Here is a 22,730-nt window from a genome sequence, read left to right on the forward strand (position 1 = left end):
CATCAGACCAAGACAGTAAATCCACACCGAAGACACTGTAAAATCTACCACTGCCTAAGTTAGCAGCAGCAGTTACATTCACAAAAAATAATGAACCACATCTACACAGACGTTTGCAAATGTTAATGCTTGTGATGTAGAAATCAACTATTTGGAAGTGGAGGACATAACAACTCATTAATTGAACGAATAGGTACACCTAATAATAATTAAATATGTCTTTGATTTCCTACTATAAAAAAGTCAAAAACACTTAAAAATGTATTATCAAAAATACCAAAAATAGGTATATTTTATTCCTTTTTGTGTTTTTCTTTGTGAATATATCAAAATCAATCCATAATCCAGAAACAAAAAACAGCAAATAATTGCTTATAGGTACAAAGAAAAAAAAACAAACAAACCAGAGAGTCTTTTCTTATAGCACTCTCCATCTGTTTGTGGACTGTATAGATTTCAATTTAAGCATTGTAGCAAATGTCCGTCAGTGATTAAAATGTTTGGGAAGTTTAATAAATGAAACTGTATAGAAAGCAATAAATTCTGAATCCTTTGTGATTCTAATATAACACCAACTTGTTTTCCATGATATTTGTTACATCTTTTCAGCATTTCTATAATGTACAAATTACAGTAGGTTTATGTTTCCCTGAGAAAAAAGATAATAATAAAATATTGATTAAAAAAATACAAAAATACTGAACGAATAATAGCAGGGTAGTATACCCTATATTTTGTTTTCTCCATGTCTCTTTTTGAGAGAATATAAACATTTTTCTTCAGTTTTGAGGAACAAATATTGTAGATTTACAAAAATCATTTGCAGAAAAGTACTTTTTAGTTTGTCTCTGTCAGTTTTCATTGTTCATTAATTTTCCTTTCCACGCCACCTTCAACAGAAATTGGCTTTGGTTCCCATTGTTCATGTAACTTCCCTTTTATCTTAAGACACAATTTTGAATCCTCCACAGAAATTTTGGAACCTTGGGTATCCATTGGTGTTCTACCAGATCTTTTCTAAAACAATCTTAGGCATGCCTTCATTCCTGAATCGAAGGATGGTGAATGGATCTTTGGTAGTTCTCGGGGCTAGCAATGTGTTCGGATAATTCATATCCTCGAATAAAAGGACTGCTGTTGTGCTGAGCGAAATAAAACAATTGCTTGGCAAAAAGGGGCTCTACCTGTAAAATGAATTGATTAGAAGAAAGGTTAGACAAATAATGTCCTTTACCAATTGACAAAGTCAAATTACTAAATCACTAAAAGGTAGGCATTTTACTGTCTTGTATTATTTAGATAATTCCATCTAATACAGAAAAAAGCTGAGTCCGCTTTTTCACATCACACTGAGGGCTAGCATTTTGATTATACAGTGTATGTGAGTTGCCTTAATTCACCCACACTTAAGGTTTCGCTATTTTCAGAGATCTACATTATCAGTGTGGCTTTTGTCTTGACATTTTAAAATGTCCACATGTTTACATATCACCAACTGTATCTGTTGAAGCTACAAGGCTAATGATAAATGTTGTGCTGTCCGATCCAATAAATGTTTGAAAAGAACACAGCTGATCAAGATCATAGGCACAATATTCATTCATTCAAATTTGAATGAATGAACCAAAATGTTACATTCTTTCACTTATAAAAACTATAAACAAGACATATTGCAGTAAACGTTTGAGAATCTATTTATAGCTTACTGCAGTGGGTTGGCACCCTGCCCGGGATTGGTTCCTGCCTTGTGCCCTGTGTTAGCTGGGATTGGCTCCAGCAGACCCCCGTGACCCTGTGTTCGGATTCAGCGGGTTGGAAAGTGGATGGATAGATGGATGGATTTATAGCTTACTTCGGTACAAACAAGATTTTTTTTTAATATGTATATGTACTTTGCCATCACTTTTATATGATGGTGTATCATACTTAGTAATGCTTTATCGGGGGGGTAAACGTTAACATTTAACATTATACAAAGTTATTGTCTGTTTTTCACCTGCATTATTTTCATTCTTTAATTTAATATTATTTATTGTATCAGTATGCTGCTGCTGGAGAATGTGAATTTCCCATTGGGATTAATAAAGTATCTATCTATCTATCTATCTATCTATCTATCTATCTATCTATCTATCTATCTATCTATCTATCTATCTATCTATCTATCTATCTATCTATCTATCTATCTATCTATCTATCTATCTATCTATTTCTGAAATCCACTTTTCCATTAAAGCTTTGTGGAGAGTTAGAGACTAACACATCATTATCAGGCACAAGGAAGGAAGAAACCCAAGTGTTTGATACCTGTCCATCACAAAGCTCATTCAAGTACATGCACACTCTCGCACATACATTGTCAATGTAAAGGCACTAATCAACCAGTTGTACATGTCTTTCAGATTTGGAACGAAAACCAAGTACTGCAAGAAATGCCAATGGAGACAAAGAAAGAATGTAAAAGATTCACAGACTGTGACCAGGCTGGGAATTTAACCCAGGTCTCAGACGTTGTCACACGTATATACTGCCCAAGTAACAAAACTGTATACTGTATTGTATTTTAAAATATGCATTATTTTAAATAATCTGGAGTGGTGGTTGTGTGGGTAAGGACCTGAGCTGGTATCTGGAAGGTTGCCTGTTCAAATCCCATTACTGCAAGAAGGGATCCAACTCTGTTGGGCCTTTCAGCAAGGCCTTTAGCCTGAAAATTGCTTAAGGGGTGCTGTACAATGGATGACCCTGTGTTCTGAACCCCAAAGGTCATGCCAAAAAGACAATTTCTTCTCACGAGATTAACAAAGTATATCAAATCAAAAAATCAAATATGATGTGAAGAAGAAAGTAAATAATTTGGAGTTGTATGGAGAGCAACTAGTAGTAATGTTCATGTTTTCAGTGAGTGGGGAAGTTGTTCATATTAAGTGAAACACTGCTTATGTTTTTAAATTAAATATTTGTCCTCAAGGAAACAAGGTCAAGTCTCGTTTAAATATGAGGTTCTCTCCAGAGTGTAGCTGAAACAGGGGAATTAAGAAAAGTTCAACAGCTAAACAATGTGTCTAAAGAAAATGGATTTTGAAATGTTGTTTCTGATTTCTTTACCAAGATGTCATTGATTAGTCTTTCATTTTTAAACATGTTTAAAAAAATAAATGATTGAAAAAGAAGTGCCTTAAAATAAATAATGATGAATGTTTTCTGCCTTGTGTGGAATTGTTAATTTACAACAGGACTAATATACCAGAACAAATCCATGAAAAGTACTTTTTCTTTAATATAAGTATGAGATAAAAGAAAGAATGACTGAGTAGCATTTAATGCAGTAGCATTAGTTCCATATTCAGCCATTAATGCAACATTCAACCAATGAGTTTTATATCATTTATTGTAATAGTGTAATTATCAATCTACATAATAACATAAGATCACTTATGGCATGTCATAAATGTATGTAAAAAGTGAAATATGCACCTGTATTTGTGGAGTGCTTGAGTTGATCTTCTGTATCAAAAGACACAAAATAAGTTGAAGGTTATTTTATAATGCATGTTAATAGTTAATTAAAAAAGATAAGATTATGGGATTTCACAGCAGCTTCTAGAGCATACTATGCAGACCCTATATTGATTCAAGGACACTTGGTATTCAGTTGAACCCATTCAGTGTGGTGTTTATTCTGCTGAATGGTAAATCTTCTTTCCCCTACTGTTCATTATTTTCATGGTGAGAATATCTAGGAGCACTTGAGGTTTTGAAGAGTTTGGGGACCTAACAGTTGTGTTCCTGCTGTCTGCAGATGATGTTGCCCTCTTGGCCTCATCAAGAACTGTGTGATGTGCTTCAAATGTATATTATCTTCTCCAAATATGAAGCCATGGTCCTTGTCCCAGAAAAGAAAATTGCTTGCAAGCAGCTGCCCCAAGAGGAATTCAAGCAGTCTGGACTTTTGTTCCTTAGTGATTGCAGAGGTGAGCCTGAGACAATGAATCAGTGCAGTGGCAGTAGTTTAACAAATCTTTTACTGAATGCTCAAGTACAAAGCTATCAACTGACCACTCAGTCTGCATTACTGTCCTCAACAATGGTTACAAGCACTGGGTAGTGAATAAAATAACGAGATTCTGAGTGCAATAGACCAAACCATTGTTGCTGGGCCCATTCTCTGTGACAGGATAAAAGGCGAACCTAGAAGAAGAACCACTATTTCTTTGCATCAAGAGGAGCCAGTTGACATGATTGGGCCATGTGGTTACAATGCCCCCTTATTGGATACAAGACAAAAATGAATCATAGATGGGCTGGCACTCAAATGGCTCTTTTTACAGTGGGCTACTTTAGAGTCGCCTGTTAACCTCACATACCCTGATTTTGGATGTTAGAGGAACATGTAGAAGACACAAGCACAAAATGAGATAGCATGCAAAACACCACCCAGACAGTCGCCAGGCAGGGAGTTAAACACAAGACTCAACGGCCATATGTGCACATAAAAAACAGTCACAGCAAAAAATGCATACAGGTAATGGATTGTTCTTTCCATTTTTGAGTTGCTGTGGGGCAAAGTGCAGGATTGTAATTTAGTGATCACTTATAAGAATAATAAAAAGCTTTGCATGCACCTTAAAATGATGTTAGCTTTAAGTTCTGTGCTTTGTGACCACTGCTTTTGAAGAGCTTGTGAATACTTTCCCATCAAAGCTACAGATGTCCATCATAATCGCTATCTGCAACAGCTAATACCAACCTATGGGTGCTGCTTTTGGATTTTTTGTGAGGAATTGCGCATAATGTGGTACCATACTGTATATTGCACAGTACAAGTATGCTTTTATTTATTTGTTTTAATGGTTTCACTTCATTAATGTGTAACATTTCTCCTTGCATTAACATGTTTTGCTTAGCCATTTTTTCTTTATTTTATTCACATTACTTTCATAAAAAGTAACGGCTTTGTAGTAAAAAAAAGTCTTTTAAAATGTAAAATCTCAGTTCAAAGGAGGTATATGCAGCATATCATAGATAACACAAGGCAGCATTGCTAACCACTGCATGACCATGTTGATCACTGATGCAAAATATAGATATAAGTTACAAAGATGCTTTTAACAGAAAGGAAAAAAAAAATAACATACATGTGCTGTGATAAGCTTCTTCTGCCTTTGTGGGTCAGGGAATTCATCTCCGAAGCACAACACAATCTGGAAGCGAGGAACCAAACGTCCATCGTGTGCATAGGCCTGAAGTTCTGCAGAAAAAACGATTCAACATTAAAGAGTTGATTTTTCTGTTTTCACAGATTTTGTCAATCAGTGGGATTCTGATGAATAATTTTTGTTAAGTTAAATCATTCACATTTACAGGTTGACAATCCTTCTGGACATTAATATGTCTGTCCATCTATATGAAATAACTCAGCTCTCAGTGGACCAATTTTTTTGAGGTTCTTTAAGGAAATTAGCCTGGAATGTTTAATTTCCATTGTGATATCTCTAATATAAATTTCAAAATCTACTATTTAAAACCACTGGTGAATTTGCAATCTTGTCTATCTTAAAACAGAGAAACGTACTGTGCAAGTTCAATTTTGGATTAGATTACTGTTTCAAATGTATCTTATGAGATGTTACTTCAACTTGTATATTTTGTATTTTTTCCTCCTTTTTTTCTCTGTCCATCAGCCATTACAAACAAAAAAAATGGATCTCCAGTAAAAGTTAATCAAAAGCCTGGAAAGGACTGCACGCGAAAGCTGTTTGTACATCAACTCACTTTTCCTACCGATTGAGGTAAGTAAAAAAAAAAAAAGACATTCACTTCTAAATATATAAAACAGGAAAGGAATCATGTAAGCCTGAACAAATATGTACTTAGTATTTATGTTTCACTGAAAACATCATTACAATTGCATTATATTCAGATTATAATGATTCAGTACTTCTTTGACATCATAATTTATTGGCAAAGCTTCACACTTAGTCTCCATCAAGGTATGAAGTAGCCAGCAATTTTTCATTGAGACTTCAACAGAACCCTTAACTAAAAAAATGAATCAACTTTCAAATCAGTTAACTATGTCCCTAAATGCACTTGTTACGGTATACATACACTTTCTAAGTTGCTGTATCTGGAGCTGATTGGTTACTTAAGTGGAGTTTTCTATTAGGTACTTAAAAGTAGTTACAGTAATTATTCCAAGTACAAAAATGAATGAATCCATGGTAATTTACATTATGCCTGCTGGTCATTTGTATTTCTCCTCCTCATAATAACATAACTCACAAGTGTGATGTACAGTACTTTATACCTTTAATTGCTTTTTAAGACAAATGGAACTTGCATTGATCTAGCAACAATGAATTAAATATTCCTCTTTGTTGATTGTATCTCTTTACTAATGTTGTCTTTAGTTCCACAACACGGCATTAAATGCTTGGGTAAACCATAGGCAGTGATGCAGTTCACTTCCTGATAGAAAGCCGCATGCATGCTTCATTTGTTAGTTTGCATATAACTGGCTACCGGGAGGGCAAATAAGACTGCTGATTATTTTATTTTATAAAATAACTCCATTATACTAGACCTTACCACTTAGAAACTGTTGAGTGTCGAACAGCTTGCAGATCTGTTCTTTTTCAAGTTTATTAGGTCGGTCACTGTAGGGTGCAAGAGGTCCTTCCCAATAAATACGACTCTGACAGAGTCTCTTGGCATACAGTCCATCAGGGGTCATCCATAACAATACCCCTCTTTCCAGGTGGTTTGGGAGCTTCTCCATCCCTTTTCTTTGGGAAGTTGGAAAAGGGTAGGGAAAAAGCACAAGGTCCATAGAGCTATGCAGAAAGAGTTTGTCATCGGCACTTGAGCATGAGGATATTCTGCAGCCATCGGGACTTGTTGTTGTCACCTCTTTGACCATCATCTCTCTGTAGTACAAACAAATGTGTATACGACAGTCTGTGGGGAGAAAGAATTGGATAAACAAAGAGTAAACAAGGGGTCACTTGTTTGTGATCAGAGAAACTGACCCTTCCCTGTGTTAGTCAAAACATCAAAACCACATATTAAGCTGTCATTGAAATACAATTCATGTATTTGACCTGCTTAATCTAGTTGTGTGAAAACCTACAGACTGTCACTTAAGTGCTCAGCATATCCCTAGATAGGATGCCAGCCCAACACTGGGCAAAGTCATGTATACAACACCACCTACATTCACACACACTGGGGGCAATTTAGAATTATAAATTAAAGTAATACACATACATTTGTGATGTTGGGAAGTCAAGAATCTCAGAGAATAACACACACAGATATGATGAGACCATGTAAATTACTCACTAATAAACTATGAAAGCGCATTATTAATCACTGTGCCACTCATCAATAAAATGACTATTAAATGAAATATATTCAACATGAGTCCCTTCATGGTGGCGCAGTGATGGATTTCCAGCAGGACCTGGTCTATGTAGGGTTTTCACATTATCTGGATATCCTGATATATTTTCTCCATTTCCTCTCACACCTTAAAGACACACATATGGATTATTTAGTGACTCTAAATGTGCCCTCTGTGACCACACAGAGTGTGGTATACTGGTATTTTGTCCAGAATTGGGTTCTCTTTTGCATGTGCTGCTGTTTGAACTGGCTGTGGTTCCTTAATACACAATAATGGAAAAAATTGGTTCAGATAATAGTTGGGGTCATCTCAGCTGGTGTCTGCTACTGTCAGAGTAGACGTATTTATGAAAGAAGGGTCAGATAATGAAGGATATACACACATCATCATTATAATTCAAGCCTGATCTTAGAGATGGGGATAAATGAAAAATGAAGGCAGCCCAAAGACATTAAGTGCATGCCTTTGGAGGTAATGCAGATTTTAAAAAGATAAATGATTTGAGCACAGGTTTTATATCATTACTGGACTTGATCTAGAAATGTGAACTGGGACAAGCTGCTCTACTATAGTTGATAAATACTGTGTAGAAATGGCTATTTCACTTAACTCCACTGACACTCAAAGTGAATCAGAGCAAATACTGAATTGTTAATTGGTTACCTTTGGCAAACTTGAAGAAGAAGGTAAAAGTTGTAAGAATTACATGGGGAAAATATAATGTTTATGAACAAAGCAACTGCAAATACTTAAACTGGATTTAACATTAGCACAATTAGTTGAGCACACACAAAAACATTTCATGTCATTGAACCTTCAATGTTCACCCTTGTAATAGTCTTTTCTATTTGTTATATCTCATGTGATTAGCAATGGCAGCATGTAACTGTGAAGTTTAACAGCACTAGCTCCCAGTGTCGAGTCCTGGGTTTGTTTTCTTTGAGTTGACTTAAGTTTTCACTCTGGTTCTCCAGGTCAAGCACTGCTGAGTTGAACTGTGTGGCTGAAGTGCCTCTGTATGAATGTGTTTTCTGATACCTTTCCATGGGCTCAAATCAGAACTACTGCAGCCCAAATAGACCACAACCAATGTATAGAGGGTTCAGAAAATGAATGAATAAAACAGAAAGCTCTCATTTCATTTACCCATAGCTAACACTTTATTTTAAAATCAGTATTCACTAGCAGACAATATCACCAGAGTAAATGACAGACAGTGATCCTAATCCAGTTTCTGAGGGACAAACAAAAGCAAAATTACACACACATACACACCTGCCAGCACAAAAGCAGCAGGATAAAATCAGCATTTTTGCTTCCTATATAATGCAGATTTCCATTGAATTCCTATATGCATCTCATTTCCAGTTTTTTTCACTTCTGGAGTCTACAGATATGCAGCATTGCTATTAAACAGCCAACATGTGCTTAATGTGGGCAACATAAATATTAACTATGTGTATGCGCAAAGAACTCAAGAATCTTTGATAAAATAGAAACCTGAAGTAGAGTGATATGTGGTTCAATGGCAGGAAAGAAAATAAATGAGAAAATCAACAAATGTCAACAGAATCTTAGGAAGAATTCATACGATAAACACAGTGTTTTTGCTGCTGGTGAACTTAAACAGAATCAAGATGGAAAGAAGTTAAAGTGATTCATGGGAAACACCAAGTGAACAGCAGATTAGAATGATGCAGATCAAGTAAACAACCAAGGAACATGTTGTAAAGCAGTAAGACAGTTGTAAGATAAGTGCTCATTGATCTGCCCTGAGATATGTGTTTTATTCAAAGGCACCGATGAAAACATTCTTTTAATCAGAAAAATGTACAAAAGTGACTTTAGAATTTAACATTATGGGCTGGAGCTGCAATGAATGATGCAGAATAATACTGACTCACCTGTAAGTGCGAGAGCTTCTGCAGATCTCATGGCAGGGTCCAATGACAGCCCCTGTGTTTGAGACTCACTTGATGGACAAGCATAAAAGGATCCTGTAATCTGATATCCTGTAACAACATGGGGACAAAAGTGAAATTTATTTACGCTTTAAAATCTTTTTCATAGTCAATGGTATTTTTATACTGTTCACAGGATGGTGAGCTACATGAGTTTACAGGTAGCAATAGAGAACCAGATAGTATTAGGCAGCATAGATTCCTCTCATAAAGCACCCAAGGGCAAATCCAAAAGTGACCTGCAATGTTTCTAATGCTGTTCTTCATTTCAAGTTCTGCCTACCTATTTGGCAACACAGCACATTTTTGATAAACATAAAAGATGACATTAATAACAAACACCCAGTTTATATTGACTTGATGGAAAATCTTGGTAATAGAAAGCTAGGCACCCATCCAAACAATGTTGTGTAGTGGCTAAGGCACTGGACCGAAAATCTAAAATGTGTTGTTTCAGTTCCTGCCTGTCACTCAAAAAACGTATGTAAATAACTGCATTGAATCCTATACTTGCAAGCTGCCTTAGATTAAATCAAAGGAGAAATAGACAGTAATAATTTTTCACTAAATGTTTTCAGAGATATTAAAAAAAAATTAGATCACTACTTGCCCTATCCACTTCACAGGTATAAATCACATTAATTTCTGTTCTTCCATTTCATCCAAGATGGGTTCCTGCCTCATGCACTTTGGTGCAAGGAAAAGCTTTTGCCATTTAGCCAAAAACTGGATTAAATGGGTCAGGAAATGAATAAAGGAATTTCTGCTAATTAGGGTCTTAATTCAGTATGTACATAATGAAAAAAGACATTGGTTGTAACCCAATTCAAAACTAGACAACCGTGCTCCCAGCCATGATTTTTCTGAACCTTTTTCTAACCAGCACAGAGTTATGTAGTCAGGCAGTCACACAAGCAATGTGCCAGAATTACTAAACACAAAGTGTGCAAGTTTAGCTCCTTCTTCTTACCCTCAATGTAAACCGTAATAAGTCACTTACTTTCACTGTGCTCCAGCAGTAACAACATGCATTTCAACAGGATTACTATGTATCTAAACTTGTAAAATGCCTTAAGTGTGACCACTGTCAAAGGTTTTTATTGGCCCTGTCTCACAAGGCAGGAACCAAACCTGAATGAGTACCCAAAGTATCAAATGGCACCCTCACACATAAACCCACACTTACTTGTAGAGAGAACATATAAACTCTACAAAAACCCACGGCTCTGGAGCTGTAAGGCCTCAGTGAGAAATAAGTGCCCTATCATGGTGTCTTATTCTTTGGATGTGCAACAGTTAAAAATGTTCTGGCCCAGGGTTTAGACAATCAAAAACTATAAATGAATTCATCAACCAATCCTCAAATTTCTAACCATCTTTTTTACAGAATGCTTCTATTCTGTTTTTAGGGCCTATCATCACAATACCAGATGCAAGGCAAGAACCAATCCTGCATTCAGTAGTAGTCCATCAAAGTGCATACTTACTTGCATGGGGTCAATTAAGTGTAACCAATCAGTCCAACCTGCACATCTTTGAAATATGGGGAAAGCAATTGACAAACACAAGCAGTCACGAGAAAAAGAAGCAAACTTCACACTGACCATTTTCAAACCATATATTGACCATAACAGAGTCTAAAAACCAAACATTTGTGGAATCTTCAGCAAGTCATTTAAAATAAATTTGCTCTGATTGCTGAAATAGTATGCCTAGTGTTCTCTGTAACCTATGCTGTCTCCCACTTGGAGGACCCATAAACTCAACAATCACACACATAGTAGGTGCTTCAGAAATAAGTAAAAAAAGGCTTACCATTTTCACATGCCCCTCCTTGCCAAGGATGATTTCGTGTTGGGTATGAGCATGGGCTGTAAGGAATTTCAGGATGAGGCTGCTCTGGGACATACTCTCTCCAGTTGCGATCATGTGAAACCATGTAATTGGGCACCTGAAAGTATGACAATAAAATGACTGTCTGCACTTTTATTAGTTTGATGAAGTGAAAGCTTCATGTCTTATTTTTGATATTAGAGCAGAATGTGAGGAGTCTGAGCAGGCGTTCTCTTTGCTGAGATTAGTGATATACCACTAGAAGTAATGTTTCCGACCACATTATTGTAAAGTAACAGTCAAATTAAGGTGAGCAAGTGTTTATTCTTACTTCTGTGCAATATACTTATCTCTATAACTATCTTTAACTTAGGGTGTCACTGTTGCTTCTTGGCTGAATCTTCTACATACCACAGGTCTTAAATATGATGCTTGTGTACTCTTATTACACCAATTACAGGTAACACTACAGATGGGTATATATCAATCCATTCTGTTTATATGCATCCTGTCTTTCTGTTCATGTTCATATTACATAATTACTGTAAGCTAGACATTACTGGACAAAAAGACAAGTGGTTACACAGTTATCACACAATATGGCCATTATATGGAGGACAGAAAAGTTGCATGTAGGGAAATGGTGTCAAACCAACAAGTAAAAGAATAGACAAAAGATGAATACCATTCATAGAAACTTTGAAGTTTTTGGGTGCACATCAGACTCCCTCTTCATATTGTGGTTCAGGAGGATTATTTACAAAAGCATCAGTGTCTGTTTTTTTTCTGCGTTTCGTTCTCATGTATTGACCAATGATGGACTCAGCCCCAGTAGCGTATCTACTATTTTATTATTTTAAACCTGTTCTCCTAGTGCAAGTTTTTTAAGGTCTCGTTTCAGTGTGAAATTAAATACTGCATGATGAGCATCATTAATGAATGTTACACCACACAGCATCCACAAATTTTGTTGCAGATAAATCATATTTAGTAAGCCTGGTGCTACAATGATTACATCTACTACTTCACAGCACCAGCAAACAGAGTCCATATATCAACCTGGACACAATCTGAGCGAATTTTGTATATTCTTGATGTATAAATGTAGATTTCTCTCAATTTTACTTCCCACATGCCAAAGATGTATCTTGCAGTATTGCAGTTAATATGTTCAGGGTCAACTGTCCCACTATGTATGAGTGTGGCTCTGTGAGTAAGGGTACCCTGAGACGGATTAGTGATACTTTTAGGATGACATCCTGCCTTGTGCACAAACCTAGCAGGATTGACTGTGACTCCCCCAAAATCAGAAATTAGATCAAGCTGGTTTAGTGATTAGATGGGTGGATGGATAAATCTCAATTGACTTTGTTATATACAGTACTAAGTAATATTCTCAGTTATCTTTGTGTTATTTCTGATTTTTGATTAATATTCCATATTTGTGGGTCTTTCATAGTAACCTACTCATCCATTTTCTGAGCTACAAATTCTGACTCAGGCTCACGTGGAACTGGAACCCATTTCCAATAACATCATATTCCAGTTCGGAAACAATTGGGATGGGGCGCCACTTCACTGCACTGCCTACTCGACACACATTTATGTTAACTCATACCAGACCAATTTACAGTCAGCTATAACTAAGACTGCATATGTTTGTGAACTGAGACAAAAAGTGGAGTATCTGGAGAAAACCCACACAATGGCAAACACAATGTGACAACTCCTCAAAGCCAGTGACCAGGGCTCCAGAGATGTGAGACAGTAGTGCTAACTACTGGTGATATGTTTCAATTTTATATATAATTTTATTATTCAATTTTTTTTTTTGTAATCTCTCATTATGCCTCACAGGGAAGAAGTGAGTAGAGATTCAAAGTAAAAATGAGTTGATAGCATTCCTTTTAATGATCACCACTGGATTCCACATCAGACAGGCAGCACTGTTTGGCTGTCAGTAGCAAATGTCAGCCTACCTAAGACTTATAGGAAATGAGTAATACAAGATTTGCCACCATTCAAGCTTATTCAGTAGTTCTGACCTTTTACTTGGAAATGATTTTTACATACAGGACCCTTTATCAGATATGGTTTATTCTTCAAAGAAAAGGAAAACAGTGTTGTGCTTTAGACTGTTAAAGCACTTAGATAGACCCTTACTTTAAGATTCAACCTCCCTGCCTTAAGCAAAATGCTTCATTCAGAGAAACCAAGCAGTGTGGAAATCATTTTCTAATTAATTTAGTGAGTCTATTCATATCACATTAAGAATAAACAGTGGTGTAATAAATCTATCATATAATCATACTGATCAATCCTTGATTAGAAGGCAGGATCTTACCTGAGTCTGGAGAGAAGAGAAGGAAGGGTGCACAGGATAGCTGATGGGGTTCACATGGATGGACTGCTCTTCCATACCAAGCTGCTTTGCTCCTAGTGTTGTAAAAAACTAAATGATTATGCATGCAAAGTCAGTTGCATTTTAAAAATGTTGGAGCCTCTGTTTCAAGTTGGGCTTTCTCTTGCAGCACCAAAAGCTGTATTAAGATTAGCTTTCTATTCTTTTGAATCAAAATAACCTACAAGTAAATTAGAACTTGACCTTAATATCTTAAGCTAAGGAAATATCACAATTCAAAGTGCTAGTATTTTTAATGCAGAAACATATTTAATGTATAGTCTTTTAGCATCATAAAGATTGGTGGCAACTACATATTGTGTCATGATGACCCTGCCATTCATGCTCTAAAGAAGATGACGACAAAAATACATCTACGTTTCATACTAAAACTAAATATGCACCGTCACGCACACCCAACCACAAAGACAAATGTGAAAGGACTTACCTTTCTTTGCACCTTCTGGTATAATCCTGTAAACTTTGTAAGGATCAGAAATATCCAGCTGACTTCTCTCAACCAGCTCCTCAAAATCGTTACTTTTATTCAAGGCACATCTTAATCTTGTTTTCCATGTTGGAGGATCTGGTTTATCAATGCCCTCTCTGTACTTCCCTTTGAAAAGCGCCCATGCCTACACAATAATAATGGTGTGAATTTAACTTCTGTCAGTGTTATTGTAGACCAAGTAAAACACCAAGAACATGACTAGCATCGCCTACACTTTAAAATGAAACAATGACTGAGGAAAAGCAATCACATGCATTATTCTTCATTTACACCTCGGCATACCAGTGACTGAAGTGGCTGAAAACAGTATCACTACATGTCCTGAATTAAATTCATAAAAGAGAGAAGTACTCAGAAAGTGTATGCACACAGTAAACAATGATGAGAGATAGTATTTCTGGAAATTAAGCCAATCCTAGCAAATTATGTTCTGGTTTCATTAAAATAATATGTGAAATGATTCTGAAATTGGAGTTTTAAGATAAGTATGCACTACTGAACTCATGTGTGGAGTCTTTGGAGTATGCATGCATGTTGTCACACTCAACGCGGTTAGCTGCATGCCATACAGTGCATGAAGTGAAAACACCTTACAACACTCTCTGTTTTGGTCAACAGTCCTCACATTTTTTTTGCCGCTGGTCAAGAACAAAATGTATTAAAAAAATAATTTCTTGTCCAGCATTCTAAAGATGTAAAATTGGGTGAAGGCTTCCTGTACGCCAACACTGAGTGTATACTGCACTCTCACATAGTGAAAAGGAGCCATATAATTGATACAAAGTATTGATAAGTTACAAAAGTATAAACTAGAAAGGAAAACAAGTGGCATACAAAAATACATCTCCACGACATGTAGATCACATTGTGCATTACACAGTGTGAGAGTCTGAACACACATCACTACTTGAAATCTAAACATGAATTGCATAATTTTTTTAATTTTTTGGCTTCTGAGCTACTCCAAAAAAAAAGTTATATTGTTGATATTTGTTCAGCCACATTCTACTGTATGCAGCAAAATATCCATTACTACCTTTAAACTGTACATCATAGCTTATTTGAACTTTTTGAATCAATGACTGCTGTCACGTGTTAATGACTAGGTAGAGGAAACCAACAATGCCTCAGTGGTATAAATAACATCAGAATTTTACCAGAAATTAATGCATTCAGTGCAACTATACCTTGCAAGCACAGAAGTGGTGTAGCAAAAGTACTGCTTTAGAAATTGTTGTCTTTGTCAAAGTGTAAAAGCAGCATGTCTCTAACTTTTCAAAGGATATACAGTATTACACTTTGTATGTCTCAGTTAAAAAGAGAATAATTTAACTTATGTAACATTTGGAATAAATACACATAATGTATATAAAGAGAATAAGAAATGAGTATTGTAAATACATTAATTTACAAATTGTTGAAATTCTTATATTCTTCATATACTGTATATAGAAGTTAGAGAAACAAAATACTGCACAATAGGAAACACTTTTTAAAAGTGTGCGTTGACTTAACAATAGAAAAGATGCAACTATAATAATGGAAAAAAGAAAGTAAAACAGAATAATAGAAAAAAAGTAATAAAACTGTTTGAATTCACATTCAACCAGATCTTGCTAATATCATGATCCCTTGTTCTTTTATGAAAGAGTTGAGAAGGTAATACTACCACCTTGTCCGTTTCAGTGTATCTGTGGTAGCTGGAGTGGTGCTAAATAAGTGCCTCCTAAATATAAAAACCTATTCTCACATTATTATACTGCATGATTACTGCGTAACCAATATGTTCAGAGCGCACATATTGTTTTATATATATATATATATATATATATATATATATATATATATATATATATATATATATATATATATATATACTGTATATATATATGAGATGAAGTTTAAACTTAACAGTTTAAAGGTTTCGTGATGTGCACATATTACAATGGACCAAGCAAATTACAAGATCAAGGCACCTGATACTTTTGACAGATGAGTGTCAGGAGCAGGAGTCATGCATGTCTAATATATAGCTAACATGACATAACATTCTCACACCTGCATAATCTAAGTCAAGGCTTTGGAGGGATTCTCATTGCAGGATTCAAACACGCAAACGTCCACACGCACACTCACACGCTGGGCCAAACTGAAATCATCTTGCAGCCTCACACACAAGATTCTGATGGTGTGGGAGGCAAACGGCAATACCCCGAGGAAAATCCAACTCAGGGTCGCGGGGCTGTACGCAGATAGATGGATCTTTTCCGTACCTTAAAGAGCGCGGCGTCCTCGTCCCTATTGTAGTCTTGTTTCCCGGCATGTTTCCATGGAATCCTGAAAATGCTCTTCTCATCATTTTCCCAGACCAGCCCCGGGTATTTGCCGCTGTCAATTTGCTCGATGAGCCACTGCCTCAGCTTTCCATTGCCACAGTTGACCGACATGCTGAGGTCACTGTCCAGGTTCATCTCTGCGAGCAACACAAGAAGCTGGTAAAACGTCTGTCGGGATGAACTCTTGGTCACTGCTAACACTTAAGGTGAGGCAGAGACACATATTTCATCTAACAAAATTAAAATAAGAAAATTGGTCAAAAATGTTTAGACTCCGAGTACAAAAAAAGGACCACTAATAGTAGCAAAAGTTAGGGCCCAGCAGCAGGTGTACAGCAGCGTGGCAAGAGCCTTACACTGCATGTAGGAGGCAGGCGTGCCGCGCTACGCTGGGCGCCCCCAAGACTATCATCTCATTGACAGCAAGAGCACGTCTATCTGCACATGGCAGCAAGTGAGCAGTGACCGATCAGGAAGAGCCCGGTTTCTGCAATGGAGTTATGTATCGCTGTCATTTCTGCACCCTTTCTTTTTATGTAAATGTTTAGGCTATATTCTTACCTCTTCTTTTTAAGGATCTTGCGATTTCAGAAATTTGTCAGAGTCTCACCCGAAACAATACGAGTAAAGGGAACTTTTGTTTCTTAAATAGTTTCATAGTAAAGAGGCGTGACGGTGGGAGGAGCTTCTACGAAATTTGAGGTTGTATCTAACAGGATGTTGGATGCGTTCGTTTCGATGAATTTAATCTAGCTATGATAATGAAGGCGAGAGAGAGAGAGAGACGCTCTAAATACTGCGATTGCTAGTAAGCCGAGGGAAATCCCACGACCACTGAAGCAAATATGGAAAGTTCGATATAATTTGAAAATACAAATATTCCACTGTGCGACTTAGACAGTTCATTTTGCACTATAAAATAACAAGAGTATAAAATAAACAAATTATGATTTCACTGTAACGTGCAGGTTGTGAAGGTGCATATCGCAGGGTAACGCGATTGATTTGGTGCTAGAAAACAACACACGTGGAGACACTTGGCTAACTTTGAAAAAAAGCCCGCGACTGAGTGATGGGGACTTGGTTTCATATAATGATAAAATAACCATCATCTCTCGTGTTTTTAAAGTAAACATTTTAGTAGCTTATTGCTTACAGGGACAGAGGTCCTCTGCATCGGAGCAGGTTATCATCCCGTTAGTTTACAATTTACATTAAAGCATTAAATACTTGGTCGCCACCTTCTGGTGGCAAAAATTGTGAACACCTACAAGAGGTGTACCAAGCGGAGAAAGTTAACGGTGTTTAACGTCTGTTACTGTCAATAATAATAATAATAATAATAATAATAATAATTATTATTATTATTATTATTATTATTATTATTATTATTATTATAATGGACTGAGGAAAGTTCGTCGCTTTATTCGTATGTATCATTACATGTGTTGCATCACCCAACAAAAGAAGTCTTAGTAAACACCGTTTTATAAGAACGGCAAACACCGTTTTATAAGAAATTACATTATGAAATTGACCCGAAAATTAAAAGCCAGCATGGTTTTCTGCATTTCTGACTTGAAAACCCCAAACTTTAAACCTGATATTACTTAATATACAAGTCCACTGCTAACACTGAAAACGCGTATAAACTGTCGAGAAAGTAATGTCTTTATTTTAGCTACAGTATATGTTATTTCAGAATAGCAGCGCAGTGATCGTTTCTCTCGTTGAGGAGTTCGCACGTTTTTTCCCGTGACTGCGCAATTTTCCGTTAAATTCTTTAAAACGTGCAGGTTCGGCTAACGGGCAGCTCTCAACTGTCCGAGATTGCGTGTGGGTCTGTGCGGTGGATTTGGCCGTCCAGTGCTGTTTCATGCTTTTTGTCCAGTCCTGTCGGGATGGGATCCGGCCACCTCCCTAACCAACACACAGAGCCATACCTTAGAAATAAGATTATTATAAAGCTTCTATTGCTTGTTATTTTTATTTTTAAGATGGGCGTATATTAGTTTAACATAGTCTTAAAAATAAAGGTGCCTACTGGTTCTTCGGAGCGATGCCATGGGGAAACATTGCTGGTTCCCAAAAGAACTATCTGCATGAAGGTTTCAAAACCTTTATTTACGTAGATCTGAAACAGGCTCAAAACATAACCGTGAACAGACGATAACGATCTGTGGAATACCACTGAGTTCACTTTTTTAAAAGGACTCTTGCTGCACAAAACAGCACAGGTTAAGTGCGGATTTTCTGTATCTTTTAGTATAGATTTGCATTTCCACACATATTAGGAACCTTTAAAAGCCACACGAACTAATTCTGTATGGAAAGAACCTTTCATAGAATTAAATGGCTCTTTGTCAAGGAATAGTTAAACGAGGAACCACAGTTCCATTACAGAACCAATGTTTTTGAGAGTGTACCAGTAAACGCATTACGAACGAACACTATAGTTATACAAATACATTCATGAATGAAAAATGTTAAGTTAAAAAGCAATAGTAGGGCACTTTTAGGGGTCGCATACTGTTTAAAGTAAAGAGACGCGCCGCTCGTATGAATAATGTTAAACAATCACGATTAATTCTACTTGGACAGCCGTAGGGTGGCGCTGTCGTTAAGAGACCGGGTTCAATCTGAAGCCCGGTAAATGTCCGCGTGCCGTTTGCACGTTTGCTTTTTTCTACTTGTACTCGTACGTGTGCTCGAATAACTGCCAAAACGAAGTGAGTGTGTACATGTGCACAGTTCCCGACTCGCTGCTTGAGATCCTGAATTAAATTATACCGGTTAAAAAATGGTTTGATGGACGTTGTTTCCTGCAGTTAAAGCAGGAAAGTGAAATTAAAACGATCATATGAAAATCATATATTATGGACAGAACTACTTAAAAGCAGATACAGAAAAAACATCAGTTTAGATAAGCAGACATACTGTTTAGTGTGCTGTGATCGCATGTTATATACTGTATGCCGAGAGTTTCAGTGATTTTGCAAATTGATCAATCACATTTATACAGCAAGCACGTTAAATATTACTTCGAGTAGCGAAGCACCGCACAATTTAATACCATTAGCTGGGAAGTCATGTTAATAAATTCTGGGATGGAACACTACAGTACAGTATATGAACTGATACCTGTCTTTTTTCAGGGCACTGAGTTGATACATTGGAAATACGTATCATGCAATTTATACCCGGTGATGTACTGAAAAAAGAGAAATAATTCTATAGAGAGGCAAGTTTTTGGCCAGCTCGAAAATTACCGTTTTTTTAAAGAGCATTCATGGACACTATAATAAATTGTGCATAAAAATTGTGAGGCTGTAACTTTGAAGTTGGCTTAATACGAAAAACACAAAAATCGATTTCTTTCTGTTTTGAAATATAGCATTACTGGTAGTGTATCTCGCTATCTGCGGAAAGAAGCTGTCACACTTTGTAGACAATCTTTGCTCAAATGTTACCTTAAGGTTCTCAGTGTTTAGGGGCAAATAAGCAAACATCTGTCGGTATGTATTTACATTGCATTGTACGTTTTTAGTAATGTGAATTTCTTTAAAGAGGGGGTGCATGGCGCTATACACACTGACTGGTGATCACTGCAACTGTTACAAAGAACAGTGAAGTCAGAAGGGTGGCAGTTAGTTTGACTGTTTGTTTTTTACAGGACGCAGGGAAATTTCAGCGCACAGGCCATCTCGGGTTCCTGTGTTTAGTGTGACAGCAGTGCGCCATGTCAAACATATGCAGGTATTGTGGGCTGGAGGATTAATGGCCATGTAAGAGGGGCTCTGAGTGCGCTCTGATTCCCATGACCGTTAAGCAGATTGAAAGGTTTTGATAATAAACGAATGAATTCGTTATACTGTAATATTGGCATTGCCATATCAAACAGAGATTTGATCAAATGTAAAATTAAAATGATTGTAAGTGCGCTGGAGAATCGCAGTACTGACCAGGGATCATGTTTCTTTGCCACATTTTCTTCATTTTGGGTAAAATATCTTTTATCATTGACATTAACAAAGTCCCCTGCATTCAACTTGTAAAGATGAGTCCTGGTTTTGCTAGGGGGTCCTGAGCATGGTTCTGTCCTGCCCTGTCCCTTCGCCGTTTCTGTGCCATTTAGAGGCACTAGAGTTTATCTCCGATATCAACAGACGTATTATCCGGGGATGTTATCATTGTTTTTTCTTTTCGAATTGTTAAAGTAACACAGAGAAATGCTATAAATAATGTATCGTTCATGGTTCGCTGAAGGTTAGCCAGTGACGTCCGTTCTGTTTTTATGATTATTTAATTCTTGTTTCCCCTGCTCCTTTTGCTCACAAACCCGTTTTTACAGAGACACCTGACTCTGTTTACGATCATCCAAGCAGCGCAGCGCATGCAGGGCGACGGAGCTCACTAAAGCATTAAGGGGCTGTTTAATCGGCGAGAACTTCTGTGGCTTTGTAACCTTCGGCGATTTCTCACGTTAACACTAGGCATCCAGAAAAAATAACAGTCCACTTAATAGATGATTTGCTAACTTCATATTGACAAATAATGACCAATATGCGTCATTCTGCGTCTTGTCAAATGTTCGTAAAGAATGGCGGATCCTGAAGTTATAGTTTAAAGACATATTACAGACGTTTCTTCTTACCGATAACATATCAGATGTTATTGCCTTAGTGATTACAGTAAGTCTCAAATCGTCATCAGTGTACAATTAGTACTTTTCTCAATGACTTTTTAAGCAGGTTTTCTAAAACATATTTTCATTATCTATTACTTTTTTGTCATTACATTGCACTGCAAAGATGGAAGGTAACGGTATTAAAGTGAAACAAATAAGATTTTTAACACAACGCAGGTTATTTTATTGATCAATAATAACACATTTTTTATTTTGATGGCACTACATTCCTCCTAGTATTTTATGTTGTAATATCAGCATCACATGCACGCATCCCTATGTACTGTATTTATACATTATATGAGGTTTATCTATACTGTTTATACCAAATAATACTGCAAGAATACACACAAATGTGTACATAAATGCTTACAGTAATATACACACACATATATATTGAAATCCATAAATACAGTATACATACATATACACATACACACACACACATATATACATTACACACATACAGATGTACAAAATGATATATCTCAATGCTAAATTAGATTAAATGGATCAAGTAATGGATGGATGGAGATTTATGTAAGTGTATTTATTTGATTTAGCAGAATGAAAACAGAACTGGTACAGAATGCAATTTAAGAAGTTATATCTTCACCTACCTGCCAGTTTGTCAGTTTAGTGGTCTACTTGCTGATTCTTGAGTATCAAGCAGCATTTTAAAATCACAATAGAAAAAGAAGAGTTCATTTCATCAGCAGCAGCTGCATGTCTTCAAACTGTAGCCTCAAGCGTTCTGATTAAACTGTTTTTTCCAGGGTGCATATATTTTTTAAGCTTTATGCATGGCTACTCTTGTTTAAAAAATTAACAGGAAGAGCACTTGTAAAGTTTGTTAGTCCTCAAAGTGAAAAGTTTAAGAGAACATTCTTTGTCAGAATGATGACAAATGTGATTGCGTGTAACAAGGTACAATACAACCCAGTGTGAGAAATACCCCTAAAACTTCCCAGACAAAGTGAAAGCTTAATGGGCAGGAGTTACACATTCATGCCTGGGGACTAACTGATCACTGGAGCAAAAGGTAGACATGGTCCTAGGAAAAGAAAAAGTTCAGTTTGGTATTGTGGTACCCACCATGTCTTGTTTACGTACAATGGGGCACATTGTCTTTGTAGGCCTGGCATGCTTTCCATATTTTTGTGTGTCTGTCTGGGCCTCCACTATGGATTCTGATTCTCATTCACAGTCTGAAAATAAACTCAAAGTGTTTGCTTGCATTCTTTATGCACCCATTCAATGGACTGCCACCAGCCTGAGTTGTTTTCTTTCATCATACCCACTGTGACTAGGACAGCTTTGGATTCCTTAAGGCTTTCACTGGATGAGGTTGCTACAAGTTCCACTTTAAAAGCTTAGCAACAATAAAAAGATAAAAAAAGTTGTGTATTACTTGGAAGGTACAAATCAAATATAACCTGAAAAAGAAGTCATATGTTGAAACAGGCCAAAGCAAACCAACTCTTTCAACACCAGCTTTATTAGCTGGATCATATTTGCAGATTCTTCTGCACTACAGATAATGAATACATCCCCTTGACTTTTTTGGCCTTTCCTTTACTTTTTTTACCCCAA

The 22,730-nt window shown here is 36.6% G+C and overlaps 1 protein-coding gene across 2 annotated transcripts; it reads right to left on the reverse strand.

The window, feature by feature from the left end:
- Positions 1 to 260: 260 nt before the first annotated feature.
- irf4a (interferon regulatory factor 4a) lies at positions 261 to 21,887 on the reverse strand. 2 transcript variants are annotated; one of them, XM_028804001.2, is made up of 9 exons: positions 21,758 to 21,887; positions 16,388 to 16,587; positions 14,052 to 14,238; positions 13,547 to 13,638; positions 11,185 to 11,320; positions 9,313 to 9,420; positions 6,592 to 6,960; positions 5,139 to 5,251; positions 261 to 1,184 (listed from the first exon to the last, which is right to left on the reverse strand). In XM_028804001.2, exons 2-9 carry the CDS (start codon positions 16,583 to 16,585, stop codon positions 1,041 to 1,043), a joined length of 1,347 nt encoding a protein of 448 aa, XP_028659834.1. In that variant the 5' UTR covers positions 16,586 to 16,587; positions 21,758 to 21,887; the 3' UTR covers positions 261 to 1,040. The 2 variants fall into 2 exon arrangements, with proteins under 2 accessions (XP_028659834.1, XP_028659833.1); XM_028804000.2 differs by lacking the exon at positions 21,758 to 21,887 and adding an exon at positions 17,012 to 17,099.
- Positions 21,888 to 22,730: the final 843 nt, after the last annotated feature.

This window comes from Erpetoichthys calabaricus, chromosome 6 (genome assembly GCF_900747795.2).
Source record: "Erpetoichthys calabaricus chromosome 6, fErpCal1.3, whole genome shotgun sequence".
Lineage (NCBI taxonomy): Eukaryota > Metazoa > Chordata > Cladistia > Polypteriformes > Polypteridae > Erpetoichthys > Erpetoichthys calabaricus.

Excerpts from the sequence above, each read along its gene's own strand:
- irf4a (XM_028804001.2), bottom strand. The coding sequence starts at position 16,585 with ATGAACCTGGACAGTGACCTCAGCATGTCGGTCAACTGTGGCAATGGA. Across the intron at positions 13,639-14,051 it reads ACCAGAAGGTGCAAAGAAAG|GAGCAAAGCAGCTTGGTATG; the intron begins GTAAGTCCTTTC and ends TTACAACACTAG. Across the intron at positions 6,961-9,312 it reads AGAAGCTCTCGCACTTACAG|ACTGTCGTATACACATTTGT; the intron begins GTGAGTCAGTAT and ends TTCTCCCCACAG.